The sequence below is a fragment of the Lepidochelys kempii genome, chromosome 17 (assembly GCF_965140265.1).
Source record: "Lepidochelys kempii isolate rLepKem1 chromosome 17, rLepKem1.hap2, whole genome shotgun sequence".
Classification (NCBI taxonomy): domain Eukaryota; kingdom Metazoa; phylum Chordata; order Testudines; family Cheloniidae; genus Lepidochelys; species Lepidochelys kempii.
In genome coordinates, this window is record NC_133272.1 from 5758199 (window position 1) to 5783842 (window position 25644).

Consider the following 25644-nt stretch of genomic DNA (forward strand, 5'->3'; position numbering starts at 1 on the left):
AGTTTTCCTTCCAGGTCAGCCTGAGGCATACTGAGGTGGGAGTAGGGGAGAAACTTACACTGCTGTTGTCCATGCTGTATCACTTGCATTGTTGGAGACTCCAGGACTGCCAGATACAGTAGAACCCCATTTATCTCTGGCTCTCTGCATTTACTGAACAACCAGGACTCCAGGACCAGAAGTGGGCCATCTCTCCTGTGGCTGCTAGATGGTGCTGCAGCATCACTTTTTCCCATTCTCCGGTTTATTCGGAGTTTGATGATCTGATCTGGCCCCAGTCCCGATTAAACCAGATAAACAGGGTTCTGCTGCACATCACTTGACTTCAGTTTGAGAGGGGAAGATACAGGTATGATTTGCTGAGGTCAGTTGGATCATGCCTAAATTTGTGGTGATACGGTAAGCTCTTTGGGGCGATACGGTAGGCTCTTTGGGGCAAGGACTGTCTGTCTTTCTGTTCTTTGTTTGTATGGTACCCTGCACACTGGGGTCTTGGCCCATGATTTGGGATGCTAGGTGCTACTATAATACATATAGTAAATAATGATGAGCAAAATAGCTCCTCAGAGTTCTGTCTGAGTGACTGTCCAGTGCAAAATATGGCTTTTCAGAACTCCCCGTAATGTTTAGTTTGTAGAGGTTTGATTAAGAATGGTGAACGTCAAGATGAGGAAAGCCTTGGAGGCCGTCGAAGGACAGAGGCGCTTCGTCACCTGTGTAAAATGAACCCTTCCCAGGCCCTGAGGATCCGAGGCATGGTGGTAAGCCTGCAATGAAATGGCACATAAGTCCTAATTTTCTAATGTTCCATTAAGGATCACTTGTAAAATGGAGACTGGCTTTCTTTGGCTGTGTGCTAGGTGGAAGAGTGCCACCTACCAGGCCTTGGGGTGGCTTTGACACTGGATCACACAAAGAATGAATCTTCGGATGATGGAGTGAGTGACCTGGTATGTTTTGTGAGTGGATTACTACTTGGAACGAATGCGAAAGTTCGGACATGGTTTGGGACTTTTATTCGAAATGGACAACAGGTAAGAATCTGAGAATTCCTGGAGAACTGGTAAAAATAAAGTTCAACGGTTTGGGTTTTGTGTGTGTTTTGTTCCCAGTGATCCTGCTTTTACACCTCACTGCAAGGCCAGATTTATGGGAAACCTTCCTCTGAAAATAACTGCACGCCACTCCTCGGGTCTGCCAATTCTAGAATAGGGTCACTGAAGAACGCCATCTGGTGGTCACTCTCTGATGTCTCAGTGATTTTACAGTAGTCTCATAGACATGTGGACTGAGGGACCATAGATCTAATAAGGTTTTAGATCGTAGATGATTTTAGAGCATAGTTCCATTATTGTCAGTCTCGCTACAGTTTATTTCATACCCAGCAGTAGAAAGTCCTGCATTGGCTTGTTGCAATTATTTAATGCCTGTACCTCACTGAAATAGAGCATCATAATGCAGTTTTGCTGTGGCCGCAGCCCACTCAATTAAATGATTGTTGTTAACGTGGCTGCATGAACTTTCACTAAAATTGTCAACTACTAGGAATGTACCTTGTAGTAAAATGGCCAGATTGATATGTTTTTCCTAGAATTAACTGTTGCTTGCTTCTTTCACCTTTTCCCACAGCGAAAAAAGGAGAATGTCAGTTCTGTGCTCTGGCAAATGAGAAGGCAGCTGCTTCTGGAATTAATGGGGATCCTTCCCACTGTTCGCAGCACACACATTGTAGAAGAAGCAGATGCCGACATGGAACCAAATGTATCTGTGTATTCTGGATTGAAAGAAGAGCATGTTGTGAAAGCCAGCGCGTTGTTACGTCTCTATTGTGCTTTGATGGGGATCGCTGGTCTGAAGTAATCAATATTTTCTTGCTATTGGTATTCTTACTAGCTGTTTGTCCATCTGAAAATAAATAAGACCTTTCAACTATTGGGAATCTCAGCCAGTTCCAATCTGGGCTTTTCTTCTCTGCCATAATGTCCTTGGTCCATACCTAGTGGGACTTGCTTTCCTTAGGACTGAGAGTACACTCTGCTTGCTCTGTCTCCTCACCTATTTTGGAGTTGAAATTCCCAGCTTGTTGAAAGGTTCCTTATCTTTGTTTCGGACAGAACAAATATATAGTTTAAAATCCACAGAAACAGCTGTGTAATTCCCTTTCCTGCTACATTCTTGGCAAGAAAGCTTTCTGTCCTCGACTGGTGGGGTGAATGCATTTGTGAGAAGTCTCATTGTCTAAAGTGAGTTTCATATGAGAAATCTCTTGGTTCCTTTTCTGTAATATTTGTTCCTATAGAATCATTTTTAAAATATAGAGATCTGTCTTTGGAGCAGTATGTAAGGCAGAAAACTGCTGAAAATCCTGGTTATATTGGATCATGTCACAATACACTGCTTTTTTTACTTTAAATTAATTTTTTATATTGGTTTGTTTCTATTGCTTGACTAATGATAACACGGTATCTTGTTACATTGTGGCTTCTAGTTGTATGAGTATACATGATGATAATTGAGAGTACATAAGATATCTATCTGGTTATTCAGGACTTCTAAAGCAGATATTTTTATAATGAAATCTTTAAAACAGTGATTTTGGAATTCTTAAATCCAAAGAGAACTTCCAAGTAATTTCTATAACCATATATTGATATACTTACTTGTAATTCTAAGGTAAATAGTCTATAACCAGTGTAGGCAGGTTGGAAATACGTTCAGCCGTAAGATAAATTGACTTTTTTTTGTGGGGGAAAACGTCCTTCACTTCTTTTGTTTAGACCAACTGATGAGGAAGCTGAACAGTTACTTCAGCTAATGACGAGTCGTCCTCCTGCGACTCCAGCTGGTGTTCGCTTTGTATCGCTCTCGTTCTGCATGCTCCTGGCTTTCTCCACTCTTGTCAGGTACTTAGAACAATAGAGACAGAGCCTTCTATAGATATTAGTGGAACATGGCCAGGGCAGCGGTAACCCAGACAGAAGCATGTGGGCTCTCCACGTGTACTTCCTCTTTTAATTCTCTATGGACATGGAGCCTCTTCAGAAAGAGGTTATATCACTGGTGGGGTTAATAAATTGATGATGCTCCACCTCTGACTAGTGCAAAGTGCTTTGGGAAGTGGAGTACAGGCATTAGGCTGCTTTGCCTTGTGGTATTGCAGGGTGCTATAGTTAAGCTCCTGGACTAGGCCTTCTGTATTCCTTTTTCACTGACTGCGTTTGGTGAGTATCTTACGCCACCACTCAAAGGGTTGACAAAAATACTTATTTAATGGAAGTGGCCTCCTAATAAAGGTGGAGCAAGAATTCTTTTATTTGGGGGTCCCTTGGTATGCTCTCAAAACAGGAAATTACCTAATAAGGGTGAACTTTTATACAGATTTTGTTGTAGGTGCTATCAGATTTAAAAGTGCTCATGTTGATTAGCCTGTTTGACTCTGATGAACAAGTGAGGAAAAGTCTCTCTCAGTGTAAGGGCACTTGTGCTCTGATTGTATGTTCTTGACTATTAACTCCTTGGGTCTGCTGATTATTAGTAAAATTATGTGTGGCTCCAAAAATGAAACCGCTGTTGTGGAACTTCTTTGTTTAGTACCCCAGAACAGGAGCAGCTGATGGTAATGTGGCTGAGCTGGATGATAAAAGAAGAAGCCTACTTTGAAAGGTGAGAGCTTAATTTTCAAAATAACCTAATAAGCCAAGGTTTTTATGTGTCCCCTTTGGAAACTCACTCGTTCATCTCTGTTCCAACAGCATTTCTGGGGTGTCTGCTTCCTTTGGAGAGATGCTCTTACTGGTTGCCATGTATTTCCACAGCAATCAGCTTAGTGCAATCATTGATTTGGTTTGTTCTACTTTGGGAATGAAGGTAACTTCTAAATGCATTCCTCCGAATGAATTTTTTCTCTTATAAATACACCATCAATAAGTGAGTTTTATTCCAGTGTTATCTGACTTTTATACCTAAAGACAACTGAAAATCTGTGTTTCTACTTTGTTCTATACAATTGTATCTTTAAATAAAGAATCTTAGCATAAATAGATTTCCTTAGCATAAAAGCAAAATGTATATCGAGAAGTAGAATTGAAACATGAATGCCTGTTAACATAATAGCCTTCTGTATGCTAAAAGGTGTGTAAGATATCAAACTAAGTATTTTCAAAAGGAATTGCCCTATTGAAATGAACTTTGTGTTCTCAATGTACACAGTGTTCTTCTAACAGACTCCATTTTTTGCAAGTTGTAATGCAAAGTCCTTTGTAAAAAGAACTGTAAATCTTTCATTTAAAAAAACATAGAAAATTCACATATCATGTAAACTTCTTAAGCAGTATCTGAAAATTGGCCTGTTTTACTTATCAGCTGAGTCTTGGATTCAGTTTTTTCCCCTGTGGGAGCTTCTGACTTCACTACATTTAAAAACAGCAGTGAGTTCTCAGAGTGGGAAAGAGATACAGAATCTTGCTCGTGACACTGGAATGTAAAATAGACTGAATTGCAAATGTATAATTTTAATGTGTGAAATATGGCCTTAACAAAGGCAGTGCAGATTCCTATCCAGGCTTAAATAGGTTAAACACCTAAAAGCTATTTATAACGTTTTACTCGTTTGAACAAGCCAGATCTTCAAGCCTAAGAGCAAACACCTCATTATTTGTTTCAGATTGTTATTAAGCCCAGTTCACTGAGCAGAATGAAGACCATCTTTACGCAGGAGATTTTCACTGAACAGGTAATCTTTGGGGTTTATTTGAGCTCCTCGTAATTAGCCTCTTGCTCCACCTTTTCATGTTCTCTATATGTATGTGTGTATGTATATATATCTTACTATATGTTCCATTCTGTGCATCCAATGAAGTGGGCTGTAACCCATGAAATCTTATGCTCAAATTTTGTTAGTCTCTAAGGTGCCACAAGTACTCCTGTTCTTTTTGCAGAGTTATTGTAGCAGATCTAATGGAGAAGGAAGATCTTTTAGGACTTTTTTCTGCCGTCCTTACCCATGTTGAATAGTATCTTGTCATTAGTCCCACTGATTTCAGTGTGGCCCTGCTCCCCATGAGTGGGACTGGCAGAACTGGATCTTTCATTTTTTGCTTATTTTTGTGGAGATGGTGATTTAAAAAAAGAAAATCAAAAAACCTAAAATCTATGGTCATCCATGTCAGCATAAAAGCACAACAGGTGGTAAAAAGGACTGTAAGCATATCTTTCTTCAAAGAGCAAACCATTTTTAAAGGAGGCCCCTGGTTGAAACATCGTAGGCAGAGCTGATGGCACCATTAATAATGTGGTCCAACTTTTCTCATTTTAAGACCTTGTGTTCAGATGATTATAACTTTGCCAAACTTTGGACTAAAATTTTATATCCTGGCTTTCTGCCTCAGGTGGCTTTTTTTAAACTTTAAGCCAAAAGAGTTAAGACATTTGGAGGTGCTAGAGCATTTCATGCTTTGGAGCTTGGGGTCAGAGGGAGAAAATGGCTCGAGTATATGCCCACTTGAGCACACTCCCTTCAGTGCCTGGAATGGAACCTAAGATGCCTGAATCTCACCATTCCTCCCCCATAAACACATCTTTGAAACCCACTGGCCAAGTCTCGATCCACTGCTAGTGCTGATCCATAAAGAGGATGACAATCTACTATTGCTATCAATTACTCCATTAGCTCAAGTGGCAGAGGTCTGTGCGGTAGGTTCCAGCCTTGCTGATGAATCATGTGGGTGCCAGTATTACTCCAAGTGATGGAATTTTGTGTTTGTTTTTTTAATAGTTTGCTCTTTTTAAAAACCTAGGAAATTATACATACACACAGGGCATTTAAAGAACATTAAGGCTGCAAAATCAAGCCTTCAAGTTTTAAGAAATGTCAGAATTAAAATGGTCTGTGAAACTTTAATTTGGGTCCCTTGAGCATATGCATTATGATACTGCCATTAATTGCATGATCATATTGCGTACGCACAAAGTGGCCAAATTAGAGTTTCACGGGTAATTTTAATTCTGGCATTTCCTGACTGTTGAGCTCTTGATTTTGTAATCTTTTAACAGAGTTCTTTGTATGTAATGTTTATATAAACTGGTTTTATGCAAGTACTGTAGAAAATAATTTGATAATGGAAAAGGAATGAAAATATTTTTCTTGAATACTATAATTTTTCTCATAGGTTGTCACAGCCCATGCAGTTCGTGTGCCTGTAACAGGAAATCTGAGTGCCAACATCACTGGGTTTTTGCCCATTCACTGTATCTACCAGCTTCTAAGGAGTCGGTCATTCACCAAACACAAAGTGTCCATAAAGGTATGAGAATTGTTCCATTCACATTCCAGAACACTGCATGATGATCAGGCTTAGGTTCCATTAATAGTTCCTGCAGCTAACCAGAATCTACAGGGATACAGATTTCTACTGTTTTTAAGTAATATCGATTAATGAAAATTTACAGTATAAATGAAATCTTTGTTGAGCTGGTGAGTGACCGCTATCTGGTAACTGGGGACTAGTACTGGGGTAGAGTACATTGGGTTAGCGTGCAAGGCTTTAAGCTCTGTAAACCAGTGTGCACAACCTAATTAAGTCACACATGGTTTATCCCAGGTTCCATCTGTACACTTGTTAAAATCCTAATCGGGAAGAAGGAAGAGTAAGAATGTTCCTGAGTAGGACCAAGAGGTATTACTAGAGCTGTGCAGCATGAGGAAACTCTCCCAGTGCTTGAGATATGACATCTGGCTCAGTCCAGAGCTGATGCTTTTCCTTTATTTTCCAAAGTGTTAATTTTGAAAGTGTGTGAATTTAACTGTCTGGTGGATCTAAATTCATTCATTTGATTAAAATAGAGTTGTACTTGCACCTAAAAGTAGGAACAGTGTTTTCAGTGTCACCTGCTGCTGCTATTAAGTGTAACGTGTTTGTTCCAGGATTGGATTTATAGACAGCTGTGTGAAACCACCACACCACTCCATCCTCAGTTACTTCCTCTTATTGATGTCTACATTAACTCTATTCTTACTCCCGCATCTAAATCCAACCCAGAGGCCACAAATCAGCCAGTCACAGAACAGGAGATCTTGAATGTTTTTCAAGGACTCACTGGGGTAAATATTTTTATTTTTATTTTTTTTTTACTTCTCACATGTCTGTCCTCAGAAGTGTCAATTCAGAAATGTCTTCAATATGCCATACGGAAACTTGCTAGAAAATCTGACCACTGCCTTGTTATGTTTCCCTGCTTTTACTCTGCATGTCCTAAACTGCCCCTTTCTGGCCAAAGATGGTCAGATGAGGTTCCCTTCACATCCTATCATTGCCACTCTTTGCCCTGCTCCCTGGAAAATGCTGAACTTGCTGCCTTTGCAGCACCACCAACCCTTGCCTTTGCTAAATATGTGGGTTTCAAATGATGACTTCTTTCCAGCAGCAAATTGAAGTGGCAAATGAGGCTGGCTTTCACAGTAACAATTCTTGCATTGTCTTGTATGCTCCCAGATTAAAGATCATATTTTAATTCGAAGGCCCTATATTACATTTCTGGGAAGCAGTTGTTTACATGTGGAGTGAGAATGGGAGGCTGAAACTTTCATAAGGGGCTTGTTCCAGGCTTCCTAAGGCAAATCAGCACTTGCTTCTAACTGTAGAAATGCCCAAGATATCAAAACACTTTTAATGGTCTGAAGTTTTCTAAATTACTTCTTTAAAAACAAAAATACCCCAAACTCTAAACTTGGGCCAAATTTAGCTTGACAATGTCACTTTGACTTCAGCTTGGTGGCCTTGCTTTCCCCCACAATGTTCTCTGCTGAGTCCAAACTTTTCCTTTTAAGAATAAGAGCTGTATAGCAACATGACCTCTGTATGGTTTTCTATGCAGGGAGAAAATGCTCGTGTTAATCAGCGTTACAGTATCACAGCCCAGCTGCTTGTCCTTTATTATGTCCTGTCTTATGAAGAGGCCCTCCTGGCTAACACAAAGACATTAGGTACGTGGGTGTGTGTTGTGCACATCATTGTGATTGAAAGTCAAATGGAAACTACAAATGTCAGAATCTGACAACAACAAGAACTGACACTTCCTAAAACAAATGACATCAATTTCAGTTGCTGTAGTAATGAGCACAGCAGTAAGAACCTTCTAATGTTCTTATTCACTCTGTGAGAGCTAGCACTGACTCTTGTATCTATCGCAATATTATGTAGCTGATCAGAAGACTCGAGGTCAGGAGTAGGAGCCAGCATATCTTCTGTTATGAACCTGTGGTTCTGTTGTCTGTGTTCTACGTCAGCCATTTCAGATCACGCCAGGGTGAAACTTGGCAGAAAAGTTACCTCAAATTTTTCTATAATAAACTGCTTTCGAAGTGATGAAAATACCAAAACGTTTTTGGTAGTGTTGGATGCTCTTTTCACATGGCAATGAATTATATTATTGGCACTTTATTTTCTGGCTTTGTGGGTATTTTTTTTAAAAATGTGGACATGGCTGAGTAACTCTTTCTATGAAATACTTTAAACCGGCACTTAACGAGTGTTCTACGATTCATGAACTCACATTTGATTTGGGTGGAAACCTGCTGGTAAGCATGGTGTGCATTTCCAGCCACCGTTTTACCTTGCAGATCTTCCAGCATTCATCAATATGCATGTCAACTGAATGTGTGCTATGCTACTTAGTATTATGTGAGAGTAAAATGTCATATTAAAATTCATCAAGCTTCTTCCCATGCTGATAGCTTGCATGCTGCTGTAGAATATGGTGTGTGCCGGCAGAATACATTCTTCATAGTACTGTACCGTCTCACCATGTTGTTCTTTGAATAAAGAACATTCAGACTTGGGGTGTGGTCTCATAAGATAAGGCTGGACCGGGTTAAAACTAGTGAGGCAGAAATCCAGTGATGATCCATGAACTGAAGGGAGAGGTGTTAGGTGAAACTCTTTGCAGAGCCGAGGTCCTTTGGTCATTAAGGATCACCTGATACTTTTCACAAGTCTAGGAGTGTTACCTTAAGTGTCCTGGTCAAAATTAATCCTGAATAATTCTAGTCTGGTTTTTGAAATTCTCATTGCAACCTCAGTTGACAAAACTTATAGTTTACTAGCAGTAATTGTTGTGTAATATTCCTGGCACAAAATGGCTGTCTCAAAAGTGATTGTGTTTAATTGGTGGGTCAGATGATCTCTATATGTACAAATTGTACAGCACTTTGGGGTCATTCAGGATGTGGGGCTGGGGGAGAAGTGCTATGAAAATGCAAGGAACTGGTGAGTTTATTACTACCTTTTTTTTAAAAAAAGAGAGCTTGGTGTAGGGCCCTGATTTCATGTTCAAGAGCAGGAAAATATAGTTGGATCAAATGTCCGTTCTGACTTCATCAGAGGGTGATTCTGTTGTCCTTATGATATGCAGTATGAGCAAGTAGATTGGCAGCCCGAGCTCTCAATTCGCTTGTACCTTCTAGTCTAACGCATAAGATTTTAATAGTGGTAGGAATTCTTAATTAGTATGTAAATGTCTTTCCTTATAGCTGCCATGCAAAAAAAGCCCAAGTCTTACTCTTCAGCACTGATGGATCAGATTCCAATCAAGTACCTTATCCGGCAGGCACAAGGACTGCAGCAGGAACTGGGAGGTATATCTGAGCAGTCTTAACATACGAGAACGGAAACTGAGCATGATCTGTTTTCTGATGTCCTGTATTTGTTGAGCGGAACGATAAGAAAGTAGCTTTCTCCTGGTTTGTGGTGTTGTCTTTTTATTGATATTTTTATAACTTGCAGTTCTCCTACCTTTTGGGTCCTCAAATTTATGCGGTCTTTCTGCTTTTACCTGTCTTAAAATCTGTCAACAGCTTAGAGTGAGCTTAGATCCATCTTTAGAGAAAGCTACCATATAACAATAACTGTAATGTACACCTGTCTGAAACTTGTGGAACAAACTTCCATTTCTTACGGTGGATCCTGACATATGTCAAACGTTCTGTAAAAGTGACTGAGAGTTTTCAGTTTACTGTCTCCCTTAGTCTACCTGAAGCAGAGTGTGACATTTTGGAAAGGTAGAAGATATCATCATGATTTCCTTTGTATTGTAGATATTTGAGCTCTAATCTGAGGCTGTAAATACACAAGCTTATTTAATACTGATGAGGTGAACTACATGCACTTCAGTACATTCCCAGAACTCATTCAATGAAACTTTGCTATTGAGGTGATAGGGACACAATTTATTCAGCCAAAAATATATTGGGATTTAGACTGGAGAGACTGAGCTCTTTTGAACTCTTGAAGGCTTGCATTCTGCGTTGCTGCGCCTCCTTGCTACTAACTACCCACACTTGTGTATTGTGGACGATTGGATCTGTGAGGAGCAAATTACGGGTACAGATGCCTTGCTGCGACGTATGCTTCTTACCAACACCGCCAAAAACCATTCTTCCAAACAACTCCGAGAAGGTAAATAATAACTTCAACTGTGAACTAGGCAGTTCCTGTTTTCTTTCCTAATAGTTGAGTTGTCTGGCCTACATAAACGTTGAAAATAACATGCATGTGATAAGCAATGTAGCCTTTCCTCCTTCCCTCCCTTCGTTTTGTGTTTGTAGGTGCATAATTGAGGATTATAATAGCTAGGTAGGAAAAACACGCACTAGATCAGATTCTCAAATGTACCACTACAAATACTGTTACTAGACTGGAAAATATTTGTTTTGCTTCTCTGCAGTGTAACTTACAATGGACATAGTGAAGATGGCTTCCCCAATATAGTTTTATGCTGTACAGTTCAGATCTATTATGTGCAGCATAAAAGTTATTTGGAATCGCTACCTATGATATAAAAATTATTTGAAATCACAGCCTAGATCATATCAGTTGGTCTTCATAGAGTTTGCTGAACTCTAGAAACACTAGCTCCTTATGTTGCAGTGAAACTTTCACTCTTTTTTGCCTCTTCTCAAAGAAAAGCCATGGCACTTCTTTAGGATGGGTTCTAATTCTATTCATTACACAAACTGCATTTGTGATTTGCACCAGCCAACTGGTTGGAAGCTATTTGCTCTTTCTGACCACTCCATCAGGTTGCACTTTGGTGGTGGTGTTGGGAACTGTACAGCAGCAAGCTTGTTAGCACTGAGGTTTATAAATGGTTCATTTTAAACAAGGATTCGTAAAATGGCAGAAGGCTAGTTTGATGATCAGATTTCCCACTGCTTTTTTTTCCTGTAGCATTTTCCATGCTCCCAGGAAATCACACCCAGGTGATGCAGATTCTAGAACACTTAACACTACTATCTTCTGGTGAGCTGATCCCCTATGCAGAGGTATTGACTTCAAATATGAACCAGCTGCTGAATACTGGAGTCCCACGGAGAATTCTTCAGACAGTCAATAAGCTTTGGATGGTCCTTAACACTGTGATGCCTAGAAGGTAGATTCAGCTTACTGTTCAGTTTAACATAGATAAAGTGGTAGAATGCCATCTCCTATTTCCTCAACTTTGACACGCTACTGCTCTGAATGGTGGTAGGCTATGGACTTGATCCCAGAAATTAGGTTGGCACCTCATGAGGTCAGGTCCTTTGTATAATGACATTGCTGGAGCTAAACTTGTACCTGTTCTCCAAAGAAAAAGTACCTCTTACCATTATAAAAGACTTCATAGATAAGTAAAAAGGAACAAAAGTCACATAAAAAAAAAAGGAACATACAACTGTCTTCACATACACTTTAAGAATGGGATTATGGCATGCATCCATTTATGGTGGTTGGCTGAACATAAAATTTAGGACCCAGGTGCTTACAAATGTATTTGACAGCTTGCTTTTTAGAACAGGTAGATTCTCTGTATTGCACTGAAAATACACCTTGGGTGGATGACTTTCCAGAAAAATGCATATTGTAAGAAAATGTCTTGTTTAATCCTTGAAGTAATATTTAATAATCAGTGTAGTAAACTGAGGATTTTAACTGTAGGCTGAGAACGTGTAATTAGCTGGCACTCATTTATTTCAGCTGTTGTCTGTCAATCTGTATGATCCTGTTTTATTTAAGCAGTAGCTTTTAGATTTAAAAAAAAATGTCCTTGTAGGTTGTGGGTGATGACTGTTAACGCGTTGCAGCCTTCTGTAAAGATAGTCCGACAGCAAAAGTACACTCAGAATGATCTGATGATTGACCCTCTCATTGTACTAAGATGTGATCAGAGAGTTCACAGGTAAGTGAACTCCAGCTAACTTTTCATAATACTCAGGTGTTCTGAGACCACCACCTATCATGCTGACCAATAGACTCATTGTTTCCTTGTACTCTCCTATCTGTCAGCATCTGCCTGTTGTCTCTTACCTTATACTTAGAGACTGTAAGCACTTTGGGGCAGGGACTTTGATCCTTTGTATAGCATCTAGCACAACAGGGTCCTGGTGCATGACTGGGTCACTGGGCACTATGGTAATACAAATAATTATTATTCTTTGAGTTTACTTAAAGTATTACCATGTAATGGTATTTCATGGATGACTTCTGTAAAATGTTCTAATATTCAAAATCCTCTCAAGCTTGAATTTGTTCTTTACCTTTCTTTTTTCTTTGTCACCCCCATCCTCCCATTTCACTTATTTATAACTATCATTTACTTACCTTTGTTTCGTCTTCATGTTCTCTAGTTTCTATGGGTTCTTCCCCCCCCCCCTTCAGCTTTAGTTCTTCCCCTAGTAATTGATCCATTATTCCCCTGGAGTAAGTAGTTTCCAGTTGACTCCAGGCTCTTTTCAATATCCCTCTGCAGGCATTGAAGCTTGTGTTGACATCATTTTTTAATCTCCTCCATTGAGTGAGATATTAAAATCCCGTCCTCTGTCTACCTGGCTATCCATGTGCGATTTAAAGATCCCACATTTCTAAAAATGGAAGGGAGAATAGTGGCCTATGTTAATTTACAGTCAAATTTGGATTTAACGCCCAAGCACTTGGAGAAGAATTAAGAGCTGGATGTCAGCTACGTTTGCCTATACAGATAAGGCATTACCACCATCAAACTTTGGGCTGCAACATACATGAATGGTGTTTTTCAGCTCCCTTTCATTCCTAGGCTGCAATAGGTCAGTTTCTTTTGCAATTTACGCATATTGTAGTTTGTGTGCTTGGAAGGCAGAGTCGAATGGAGGCCCTTTAGAGGTGAATTTCGGCTGACAACATGCTGCTCTTTATCATGTGGAAGAGCTGTAGTATTACCAGTCTGCAACCAAGGGTACATCTTCACTGTGCAAAGGGAAAAAAAGAAGTGTTCTTACCTCGGGTTAGCTAACTTGGGTTACAGTAGCCATGAAGACATGGCAACTTGACGTTTAACTTGGGTAGTAGCTTGAGTTAAAGCCTATATGGGTCTTGTCAATCAGAGGAGTTTTCACACTTTCCTTACTCAGTTTTATCCAGCATGTGTGCACGCTCTACCTGTTCTAGCCAGTAACTGCCTTTTGTTTGTCATCTGTTAGGTGTCCGCCTCTGATGGATATTACTCTGCACATGCTGAATGGATATCTCCTAGCTTCAAAAGCCTACCTTAGTTCCCATCTAAAGGAAACGGCTGAGCAGGACATTAGGCCATCCCAAAATATGATGGGCCCAGAGGCCCCAGAAGTTACCAGAGAGGAACTGAAAAATGCATTGCTTGCTGCCCAGGTAATAGTGATGAAATGGATAGTAATGAAGATACAAAGCTAATGATGATAGCTCCAAAATACGTAAGCACTATAGACAAATATAAACAGTAGGGAAAGCAGAGAGACTGTTTATACTGACCTCTCCTATCATAAGTAGAAAACTGACACTCTGTTCAACTTCCAGATTGTATCTAATAGCCTGAACTCTTTTCTCTCATCTATTTTTCTAGCCCAGAGCATCATGCTGATGGCTGACCATTACAACACCATCTTTCTCTGTCAGTAGAATACAAAAGAGTTCTGCTTTTGTTCCCCTTTTTGTTTTCTCCCTCCCATTGTCCAGAGGAGTATTTTTATACCCTCACAACATTGGAATTATAGAGCATGAGCAAATGTGACAGCCCCCTGAAGGTCTTTTCAATGATGTTAGCTGCTTCTGTTAAGTAACTTTACGAAGTGCAAGGCTAGGGAATGGTTGATTTGGTTACCTTAATGTCTCAGAGCTCTTGTTGCGAGTACTTCTTATTTTACACACAAGCTTCTCTCTTTCTTTCTCTCTCAACAAAGTGTAATTAACCACTTGTAACTTGCCTCCAGCTGGGAGAGTGATCGAGCAGTCAGTTTTGCAGCCACTATAGTTTGGATCAGCCAGGAAGAGGTTTTCATACTTGGGTGGTTAGCTTATTGTCCTCTGGATGCAGTGTACTGCATGGCCATTTGTGTAGCCTTCTCTGATCTAGAACCAGCTTAGGGCAGGATTGGTTTCCCTCTCTATAGAGTGATGCTGTAAGTATAGATCTCTTGGATTAATATTTTACACTAGCTAGGATAGTTTAGATCAGGATATTTGTATACTTTGCATACAGGGCACATGTATTTGCATGTATAGTCTGTGTACAACTTTTAATATTAAAACTCCTTAGTCTTTATGTGTGGATTATAGAACAATATTTGATTTCTAGAGAATTATTTTTAGTCCATTGAAGCTTTAGTGATTTTTTTTTTAAAGTTTTTGGCTCTTGTTGCTTAAGTTTTTAGTCTCAATTTAAAATAATGTTTTTAATAACTCATTACCCTTTATTCCAGCCTTAAACAAGCAAATCCACAGCTTCTGTACGGGATCAACTGTGGCTATTTTTCATGCCTTAGTTTCTTAAGTTGCCAGTAACTGACACAGTCACACAGCATATAGTTATGTAAAGTTACATTGAGTACGTCCTATACTGACATTAGGATTTTAGGTAACAGTAAAATAGTCCCTGGTAGCTGCATAGTGTCTGCCAGTTTCAGTGAACAAAAGCTGAACATTATAGCAATGAGAGAGAGAACTGGAATACATAATTTATCTAAAACACATGCATTTGGTGGATAATAGCCTGCTGTGGTTATGTTGTTTGACTATATCTGATGAATGGGCAGAGCATGTAACAAGCAAATGTTTCATTCCTGAATCCGCTTTTTCCACGGACGCAGTGTGTTTGTATATAAGTTGCTCCATGAGTACACGTATATATTCGTGCTTTGTTTTGTTTTACTAACTTTTGTGCTGCTTGACTCCTTTCCAGGACAGTGCTGCTGTGCAGATCCTTTTAGAGATTTGCTTACCTACAGAAGAGGAGAAAGCTCAGGGCAGCAACTCTCACAGCCTGCTAAAGAATATTCATAGTACTGCTGCCATTGGACCCCAGAGTAAGGGCCTAGAAGAGGAAGAAGATAGCCTTTTGTGTAATCTTCGAGAAGTGCAATGTCTCATCTGCTGCCTACTGCATCAAATGTACATTGCAGATCCCAACATCGTTAAACTAGTTCACTTCCAGGTCAGTTTTTTGTGGGCTACATCTTCTTTTCACATTTTTGTAATGGCTCTTCAGGAAGTGATAGTTGGCTAGGGCAACGCAGAATGAATCTAAAACCTGTGCACTCATGTAATGTTGGAAAGAGAACAAGGGCGGAGCTTTTCTTAGTATAGTAGTTGTTTTACACCCAGCTTCCAGTGCTTATTTAGGTATCTGGCCGCATGCATGCAGGCACTCAAAAAGCAGTGGTCAAGAGGGAAACAGCTAGGTACAACTTTTTCTCCCCACCACTCATGTGTTCATATGTATCCCTGTACCACTACAGATAGTATTGGAGTGGGCATTTTGGGGTGGGGAATGGGGCTAATCCATATTATGTGCTCAGCCTGTAACCAACCCACTTGTTCCACAATTTGTGCCAATTACTTTTTCCTTAGCAAGAACTATTTGCACTCAGGGCCACGTTCTGTATATTGGCTCACATTAATGCTGCTTTTTAAGCCTGTTAATATGTCTGTGCTAAAAGCATGAATTTGGCTGTGAGTGTGGGAACAGAAGGAGAAGGATTGCCTCTGCAGAAGTTGCTGGTAGTACTTGTAAAAATCTGGAAAGCCAAGCAAATTAATTGTCTTGATGCAAACACGACTTGGATGACACTTTATCTTGGTCTGTGTTAAGGCGCTGAGTAAATGTTATGAGTAAAATGTTTAAAACAATGTAAACAAAGGGCTTAAAAAAAAAACTTAATGCAGTTAAGTTTCTAGTATGACTTTATGAAATTGAATAAAGTTTTTTTTTTCTTCTTGTTCAAATAGGGTTATCCATGTGAACTTTTATCACTGACAGTGGCAGGTATTCCTTCCATGCATATCTGTCTGGATTTCATACCAGAGCTCATTGCTCAACCTGAACTTGAAAAACAGGTACTGTATGGCCATATAGCTTGAGAGGCATTGGAAGTATTTAACCTTGGAGAAACCTTTCTCTGGGCTGCAAAGTACTGCAAGGGAATGCTGAAAAACATTTCCCGTTGATGTTAAATTCACGAACATGGTTTTCCTTAATATTAGCTTGGTAAAACATTTTTACAAACGTTGTAACTGCATTTGTCTGTGCCTCAGTTTCCCCATTTGTAAAATGGGGACAAATTACCGTGCAGAAGGTAGAGGCCAAATTAATTGTTTTATAAAGATCTTTGGATTGGAAGTGTGATAGAAGTGCAAAGCAAATCTATAGTAAAAAACTTTTTTTTACCTGTTTCTCTCCCTCTTTACCCCCCACAGATATTTGCCATCCAGCTGCTTTCATATCTGTGTATCCAGTATGCATTACCTAAATCGCTCAGTGTGGCTCGCTTAGCTATCAATGTCATGGGAACACTGTTAACAGGTAAACAGCCAGATAACATCAAAACACTAGAATACTTTTGCGGAGAAGTGGTTGTAATTTTACTCTAAGGCAGGGGTTCTCAAACTTCATTGCACCCCGACCCGCTTCTGACAACAAAAATTACTACAGGACCCCATGCAGGGGGCTTGTAACCTGAACCCTGCCACCCAGGGCTGAAGCCCTCACGCTTGGGCTTTGGCTCCAGCAAGTCTTAGGCAGCCCTGGCAACCCCATTAAAATGGGATCGCAACCCACTTTGGGGTCCCGACTTAGTTTGAGAACTGCTGCTCTAAGAGGAAATATACATTCCGCTACACTCTTTCGATATCCCAATCTGTCTTTTAATGAAAAAAACAAGATTAAAAAAGTTCTGTATATTCATACAAATTTTTCATCTCTATATTAGTATACGTTTTAGACAGTTGTGCTGGGCACAGTGAAGAAACTTGCAAACCAACAGTTAAACTGTTCTCTCATCCCTTATGAGTTCCTAATGAGTTGTTAGAATTAAGTAACGTTTAAGAGACTAGCATGTAGGAAATTTGGATTCCATCCTAATTAGAAAGCAGGAAAGAAACTTATCGTCTAATTTTATCTTATTTATCTTGCTGATGTCACAGAAGAATCCTAGTAATTGGTATTTTATGCCTTTTAAATGCACGAGGAAGTAGCATGGAATAATGTTGCATGTTTGCTAAGGTTTTTTTGGCTTTATAAGAAATGCACATAACATGTTTAATCATAACATGAAATGGCATTTTAGGACATGGGTTACAATCATAAATGTAATGACAGCTCTTGATTCTTTTAAACATTTCCCCTTCCTTACCAGTTTTAACCCAGACAAAGCGCTATGCTTTCTTCATGCCGACTCTGCCTTGTTTGGTCTCCTTCTGCCAAGCCTTTCCTCCGCTGTATGATGATATTATGTCTCTGCTGATACAGATAGGACAAGTTTGTGCATCTGATGTTGCTACACAGACAAGAGACTTTGATCCAATTATTACACGTAAGTAATGACTCTGCACATTCCAAAACTAATGGTATAATTCAAGACATATAATTCAATGGTATAATTCAACAACTGTATCTCTTAACATCTTGAAAGGTTACAGTGGGTTTTTGAGGTCACTGTGAAAGTGACCCTCCTCTTCTCTCCCCCCCCCCCCCCCCCCCGGTTTTTATAAATGCAGATGGGGCCATAAGAGGATGTGATATATGGTATTTGCAATAGCAGACTTGGAATGAAAGGGATAAGCAGAGGCTTTTGGCTTCTAATATATTTTATGGACCTCTTGCACTGATTATTTCCTTAAGAATGAATGAAATTGGACGTTTTGCTTCTAGGGTACAAATGAGCTGTAACAGGGTAGAGTATCTCACTTTGAAACATGGCTAAGAAATAAAGTCCACAGTGTTATCCCTGTTCTACGCAGTAAAATTCCAAAGTTGTGTAAGGTTTGTTATGCAGCTCCCTTTAATTTAATGAGGTGCAGTTAAACCCTTATGCAGTGATTTGAAAATGTGCCTCATAAAGGTTATTCTTATTCAGTTTTCCAGTGGGCTGTTTAGAAACAGGAAGGAGATGATTATTATCCCAGAAAGAAGGGACCTTTCAGCTAATAAGTATATCTTGCAGAAGAAAACAGGTTTCAGAGTAACAGCCGTGTTAGTCTGTATTCGCAAAAAGAAAAGGAGTACTTGTGGCACCTTAGAGACAACAGGAAACTGACATCAAGAGAGCCCTTCTTGCAAACTGGGCCCTTTCCTTCTTGCCCTTAAATTATTAGATTTTATAAACTTTGTTTCACTTGATAGAATTTTGTGTCTCAAGCTGTTTTCTCTAGTAGGTATGGGCATTCTTATATTAATGCACCCCTGAAGAAAACTCGATTTCACCTGAAAGACCAATTACCTCCTTGTTTCCTTTTACCATTGCATCTGTAATTTACTTTTTGTTGTTGAGAGTCTCGCTCTATCCAGGTGCATTTTGTTGTATTTATAGAAGTTCATTGGGCTTAGAATAAGAATCTTCATATTCCTGGCTGGAATTTGTTCCCCTTTGCTCTTGATGTTCACTGACAGAATCCATGACTGATGCAGATTTATTACTTAAATTGTCATGAATTTCAGGGTCTGGAAAGTCCTGGCTTCTTTTTTCTCCTACATGCACCCGAGCGACGGCAAAAGTTCACTCCATGCATTTTGTGGTTGTTAATGATTGGCCTTGAAGCTTTTAAAGATCTCCCATGGACACTTTAGATTGCTTTGTTTTCTTAATATAGTTGTAGCTCTAATATACTCTCTGACATTTTCCATCGCAACAGTGTTTCCTGGGGCAGGGTGTTAGAGTGGAAATGAGTTGAAATCAAGCTGACCCACACATTAGGTACGCATATATAGTAGGTTTCAGAGTAGCAGCCCTATTAGTCTGTATTCGCAAAAAGAAAAGGAGTACTTGTGGCACCTTAGAGACTAACAAGTACTCCTTTTCTTTTTACATATATAGTAGTTTTACTATATATCTCTAGCAAATATGAATATCTTTCTGGAAATTAAGTGAGAATATCATGCTGTGCAGGAGAGGAGTTGCTGGTTAGGGTTGTAACTGAGTGTCCTATTGGATACATGGAATAACATTTACAATAGCCTGGGGAAGGGGAATGATGGACACTGTAGAAGGGATATTCTGGTTCTGTGTAGTGACTAGCTTGTAACTCATAGTGAAAAGGTGTGTAAAGTTCCTGTACTTCACATTCTAAAATGGCAACAAAAAAAAAAAAAATATGCCTGTAATGGAATGTCATTGGTGGGTGATGTCTGCTGCATCTATAAGGGGAGAAGAAGTGTCTAATGGCTGGCACAGGAGAGCTAGGTTCTATTCCCAGTTGTACTGCTGACTTATGTCGTCTTGGGCAAGTCACTCAAGATTTGCGCTTCCTCCCCTTTCTAAAGCAAACGGAATACCCATTTCACAGGGTGCTGTGAGGCTTTGTGCCCCTTACCCTAGGAATTATTAAAACCATTGTCTTTCTGTCAGAAAAGAACCAACCAAAAATAAAAACAGGTGGACCTAAGTGAAACCAAACAGAAATGTTCCCTCAGTATCTTCAGAAAGGTTGATGGGATTAAACCAGTGCATACCTGGGCTCTAATCTGCTACCACCCCAGGGACAATGTTTCCAGTTTACCATCTGAAAACGTGCACACTTGTCTGTGTACATAGGAGAAGAAGCAGTTTTTGTTGAACTATGTTTTTTTCTATCTAATTTTGCATAGGTCTCCAGCAACTAAAGGAGAAACCAAATGAACAACCAGGACTTTGTAAAGATTCATTTTATAAGAATGGACTAAAGAATATAGGAAGCATGGACCCTGATGTTCAGTTATGCCAGTGTATTGAAAGGACCATCATTGAAATAATTAACATGAGTGTTAGTGGAGTTTAGGAAAAACAGAAATGAAGTTGTACTACAGCAAGTACGATGTACAGTTTCTAATTTTGGTAATAACTGCCAAAGTGGAATTAGGAATTGGATTGGAACCAGTAGTATCGTTCACTTGTTGGATTCTACACAAAGTGGACAGGATCAGTCCACAAAAGAGGAGAATTCTTAAGGAGATCTGCATTACTTTCCTTTGAAAGCCTTTCTGCCTCGAGTGATGTTCCTAAATGAAGACCCTTCTAGTAGAGTTAGGTTGTGAATACCTGCAATGTTTTCACATAACACACTTTTAAAAAGCAGCCTGTGAAGTAAGCCTAATGTTTGTCTTAGCATGTTGAGCCTTCCCATCTTGCAGAGACATGTTGGGTAAGAGAAGAACATGCAGGGAAAATTGGGATTGAAAAGCATTAATCCAAACACACAATTGCAACAGTGTCTTGCAAAGCAAGATGCAATACACTCCTTTAAAGAACAGCATGGAGAAGACTGGAAAAACCACTGTAAATTGCTTCTGCAGTTTCACAAAGTCTTAGACAAAGACTAAAAATCATTCTACTCACTTTTCATACCACTGCACAAGGTTTGAGTTGATGAGATCAGCAACTTAAAATATTAAGGCATTCATTTGCAAATGAGTTGACTTTTAAAAAATTGGACAAACAAGTTTGGGATGACTTTAAAAAAGTCTTGAAATTGGTTAAAAAGTTTCAACAAATGTTAATACTGCAAAAGCACATTCTTTTTAACGAACTTTATTTTTATAATGCTGCTCAATTATCTTTAGTATGTTTTTAAAATATTGCTTAGTGTAACAAACATGAGAGGAGCCTAAAGCACTAACTGCAAAAGACCTTTTGATTTATCATCTGGAAAGGATTTAAGAATCAGTGTTCTTGAGGCCAAAGTGATTAATGCTAAATTGTTTTGTGATGAATGGCAGATTTTAGCCATAGCAAAGTGGTTCTAAGAAAAGTAGTATGTCATGAGCGGTGTGCAGTGTGGTGAATTAAAAGGATCAATCCTTCGGTACTTCACGAACCCAGAACTTCTGAAAGTAGTGAGTAGTTAGTGCATGCAAGAAAACTGCAGGATGAGGCCTTTGTTCTCTCCTGCATTGTGCCTGGTACACCCTTCAGCAATCTTCTGCAGCCAGGCACAAGCTCTTTTGGTGTAGCAGGATGACAGTCTCTACTAAAGCCATAAATATATGAAAGTAAATGGCTTTGTTGTGTGAGGTGAGTGTAGTACTTCTAGCAGGCATTTTGCTATTAAAGTTGCCATTCTAAGAGGATCTTCCACTGTGTTAAAATGACAGCATCCATGGTCTTTCAAAAAGAAAAAAAGTAAAATATTGTTTTGATTAAATCTGTTTTTAATCCCATGAAGAAATGACTCGATTCTCTTAAAAACTGTGGCCTTCACTTTTGTGTAGCTTGTCCTTCAAAGGTATCAGACAGCGTGCAGAAAAGCTAATACTGAAATTGCAAAACTAAATGTACAATACGCATTCCAGTATTACCTCCGTATTGATTGGTCAAAGCCTGCAATAACCATGTATTAATACACTTTTAGTAGAAAGACGGTATGCTTTTTGCCATATGTATTGATGTAAAGTATGTAAATAAGTTAAATTTTATTTGTTTTTCTCAAGATTGTAATATTTTATATTCTGTAGTGACATTTTAACGGAAACCTAATGTACATATATTTTTTGGATGGATTCATAAACTGTTTCAAACGGACTTGCATGGATTGATTACTCATTTCAAATTTAAAATCCTTTCCAAATTGGATGTCAGTTTAAGTGAAAGAGCACTTTCTTCAGGCCTCAAGCGCACAACCTAAATGGCTTTAAAAATCACTGAGTTTCTTACAAAGTCAGTTATTTATCCTGTGCTCTGTTTACAAACATTTAAAAGGTAAAGTTTGAAATGTGAACCCCTATTCCGCGCCCCCCCCCAATAAACCTGTTCAGGAAAAGATTTTCTAAACGAAAGGCACTTCCCTAGGGAAGAATTTGTGTGTCTTGCAGCATTTCCTATCTTTATTTAGGACTCTAAATTAACTAAGTGGAAGATAATTCCAGAACCAGATGCTTTGCCAAATGCTCCCTGCTGCCATACCCCTCCTATTTTAAAGTAGAGGGCTTTCATCATTTTATCAGTCAGTCCAAAGATCCACTACCACCTTTAAGCTTGCAGAAGATGCATTATCTTGTGTGCCTGAAATTTCATGTGTTTAAAATGCCACACCTACTTCAGACGCAACTCTGCACTGCAATAAGCTGACATGGCAACTCTATTCCAAGCATGTCAGTTTTGATGTGTTGTCACTTTTAAGAACCAGTGTGGAACAATATCTCACTTTACATAGGGTACAAACTAGTCTTCAAATCACCAAGACTTTTGGTTACTAGTGATGTGGGCTTGATTTAAACTAATATCATTGATGTATCCTTTTGCCAGTCCCTGAGCCGACCAACCCCTACATAGTTACGAGCTATTTAAAATGAAAAAGTGAACTACAATATTACTAGTATATGAATTTTGTAACTGTTTTGTATTATAGTCTGTATTTTGTTTGATCTTTCATCATAGAGGCTAATAACTTCCATGGGTTGGGAGCCTGAGCCACTACAAACAATACTGGCCAAAGTGGATAGGGAAGACCTGGTATGGTTAGAGCATGAACAGGTGCAAGACAGATGTGTCCCAAAGTCTGGTTAATCAAATAGCTATCTGCATATATCATAGTTGTTAGTATACTTACTGCTATTCAAATAGTAATATCAAGATATTTGTACAGACCTAGTCAACAAATGGATGGACTGATAGGACGTATCCTTCCTCAGCACTAGCACTGACTTTGCCCTCTTGTTTGTTTCTGCCAGGGTGTGTTCCGAGCTCTCTCTCTCCCTACTTACAGTTAAGGTTAGGACAGAAATGTCTTTTATTTGCCTGTAAAGCACGATGCTCTATAAGTAACTGAATCAAACAGCTGGAATAGCTAGTTGTCTTTATACTTAGTACAATGCAAAACCAAGTAAACTTGAACAAGACAGTGGGCCTGTCTATGCACGTGGACCTCAGTTGTGCAGAGGAAATAATGAATATTTAAGGGGGGGAAGCCATCAACCCAAACCCCTTAACTTACAGAAGCAAATCATAGCCTGTCTGCCCTAGCATGGAACACTTAAGCATTTCGGACCAGTGTCCCACAAGATGTCACTGCAACCTAATATGGCAAATGACTGACTGGGAGGACCTGGCGCAAGTGGCAGCAATTACAAATCAACTCCAGCTCTGCAAGGCTGTGAGGCCAGGAGGCTCGCGATGGCTGAGTGTCACCCCCTGCACTCAGTGAGGGCCCAGCACTGCCTTGCGCTGTACAATTCTTGTGGGGGCCCGGCCCCAGCCTGTGCCACCTCGCCCTGACCTTGCAGGCCCTGGGCCTGCTAGAGGGTGGTGAAGGCAGGTCCCGGCATTAGCCTGCTGTGCCCCAGCAGGGCCCAGTGCTGTGAAGACTCCCTGGCCAAGTGGGGGCAGGGCCAGTGTGTCGATGTGGCCCTGATGCTAGCACACCTTGGCCATTATGGTCTCAGCCTCAGGGGAGGAGCCCCGCCCCCGCCAGAAAAGGAGAGTGGGCGGGGCAGGGATCAGCCCCAGCCCCTGCGCTTGGTTACCTAGGCAACTAAAGAAACCTGCTGGGCACCAGTTTGGCCCTCCGTGATTGGCTCCAGCAGTGAGGGGCGGAGGCGGGAGCTCGTTGGCCGACGAGGCTGCTGATTGGCTGCGGCGGAGCGCCTTCCTGTTGGCTGTGATTGGTGTGTAGAAGCTGTCGGGGGGCCTCGGCTGAGCTGGAGGCGGGAAGGTTCGAAGAAAGTGACGCGCGGGTGGAGTTGACCCCGGCTCTCTGAGGTAACCGGCCCGGGCAGTTGGGGTGGCCTCCCGCCACACCGTGGACACGGGCCGGGAGGCGTGGCCAGCTGCCGGCGGGGAGGGGGGCTGCATTCAAAATGGAGGCGGGACGGGCGTTCGCTGTGAGGGGGCTGTGGGAGACCGACTTCCTTCCCCGGGGGGGAGCTCTGGGAATCCCCCCTTCCCCCGGCCTGGGGAGAGCTCACGGCGATCGGCCCCTTGTGCGAGTTGGGGGGATGTATGTGGCTCCCCGGGTGGGGGGGTGTCGTATGGGGGAGACCCCTGGGTACATCTCCCCTCTGGTCCGGGATCTGGGGGAGACCCCTGTCATCTTCCTGTTGCTGGGTTGAGGAGTGTGTAGGAGGGTCTCTCTTCACCCCTCCACCCCTATTTGTCCTTTTTTAAGTGGGGGAAAGTGTGCGAAGAAAATAAAGAATACCAAAAAAAAATAATAATAATAAAAAAAACCCCAACAGACGTGTTATTCCTCCTCTTCTCCCCCCCCCCCCCCCAGCTGCAGCAGGGCTCAGTTCCTATGTCACAGACACAAAACTTTTCACTGGCGCGTCAATATCGATACAAAACTTCTTACTGTTTGTAAATAGCAAAAACAAAAATATCAGCAGAGACTGGGGCTAAATAAGCTGGGGACCAGCGTCCTGCTAGGTTCGTTCCACTTCCTGCGTCCTTCTCCCTGGATTTGTCTATTTAGAGCGAAAACTTTTCTGATAGGGACCTTGTTTTCTCACATAAAGCAAGTTTAGCAAACTTTGGGCACAATACAAATAATCGTTTTTGCTTCAGAAGGACCCAACGCCTTTCTGAGTATATTTGAGGGAAATTTTTCTAAACCTGGGACAGGTGATTGTCCCTTTTTGGGGCGCCAGGGTAGGTTAGGTTGTAATTTGAGGGTAACAATCCTCTCTTTTTTTGGTAGGTAGAGTCCTTCCTGCGAGATTGTTTATGATGGTGCTGTGTATACCAATCGTTATGATGGCCTTTTGATGGTGGTCCACTGAGACTGTGACCTTTCAGTTAGGTAATTCATCAGTGAAAGGGATGTTGCTAAATTTGGTCCCAAATTTTAACTTTGTAAAAAGAAGTTTTTTGTAGAACCTATGACCTGTGGGAATTGTTTTCTCAACCTTAAAAAAATATAGTGAAGAGTTATTTTTCAACAAGCTACCCTATATTTCCCCTCAGTGTTTGAAATCCAAACATTGCAGCTTTTGAACATGAAACTGACTATATACCATTTTCAACTCTTACTTTTCATTGTCCAAAGTGAGAGATGTGCAAAAAGTTATCACTGTAAATAGTGACAGTTAAATTATATTTTCTCTTTTAATAATTACATTATTAATAACCTAGATAAGAAATGTTTATTTAAAACATTTGATTTTTAAACGTATAGCGTCCCTTTTAATGTTTATAAATTGCTA

At 40.3% G+C, this 25644-nt stretch overlaps 2 protein-coding genes across 5 annotated transcripts in view; both read left to right on the plus strand.

The window, feature by feature from the left end:
- Positions 1-22044, plus strand: part of INTS2 (integrator complex subunit 2) — a 29178-nt gene extending 7134 nt beyond the window's left edge. For 3 of the 4 annotated variants that reach the window (XM_073315137.1, XM_073315136.1, XM_073315138.1), the window contains exons 6-25: positions 631-761; positions 861-1034; positions 1630-1856; positions 2778-2903; positions 3592-3663; positions 3753-3867; positions 4664-4732; positions 6168-6302; positions 6923-7099; positions 7873-7981; positions 9527-9631; positions 10287-10451; positions 11223-11424; positions 12085-12210; positions 13487-13673; positions 15220-15471; positions 16266-16373; positions 16734-16839; positions 17672-17848; positions 20119-22044. In XM_073315137.1, coding sequence (XP_073171238.1) covers positions 631-761; positions 861-1034; positions 1630-1856; positions 2778-2903; positions 3592-3663; positions 3753-3867; positions 4664-4732; positions 6168-6302; positions 6923-7099; positions 7873-7981; positions 9527-9631; positions 10287-10451; positions 11223-11424; positions 12085-12210; positions 13487-13673; positions 15220-15471; positions 16266-16373; positions 16734-16839; positions 17672-17848; positions 20119-20288 — 2933 coding nt within the window. In that variant the 3' untranslated portion in view covers positions 20289-22044. The remainder of the gene's footprint in view (positions 1-630; positions 762-860; positions 1035-1629; positions 1857-2777; positions 2904-3591; positions 3664-3752; positions 3868-4663; positions 4733-6167; positions 6303-6922; positions 7100-7872; positions 7982-9526; positions 9632-10286; positions 10452-11222; positions 11425-12084; positions 12211-13486; positions 13674-15219; positions 15472-16265; positions 16374-16733; positions 16840-17671; positions 17849-20118) is intronic. The other variant, XM_073315139.1, reaches the window with a different exon arrangement.
- A 2059-nt stretch (positions 22045-24103) lies between these two features.
- Positions 24104-25644, plus strand: part of BRIP1 (BRCA1 interacting DNA helicase 1) — a 134837-nt gene continuing 133296 nt past the window's right edge. The window contains exons 1-2 of the mRNA XM_073315419.1: positions 24104-24202; positions 25140-25241. The gene's annotated coding sequence lies outside the window, so the exon portion shown is untranslated. The remainder of the gene's footprint in view (positions 24203-25139; positions 25242-25644) is intronic.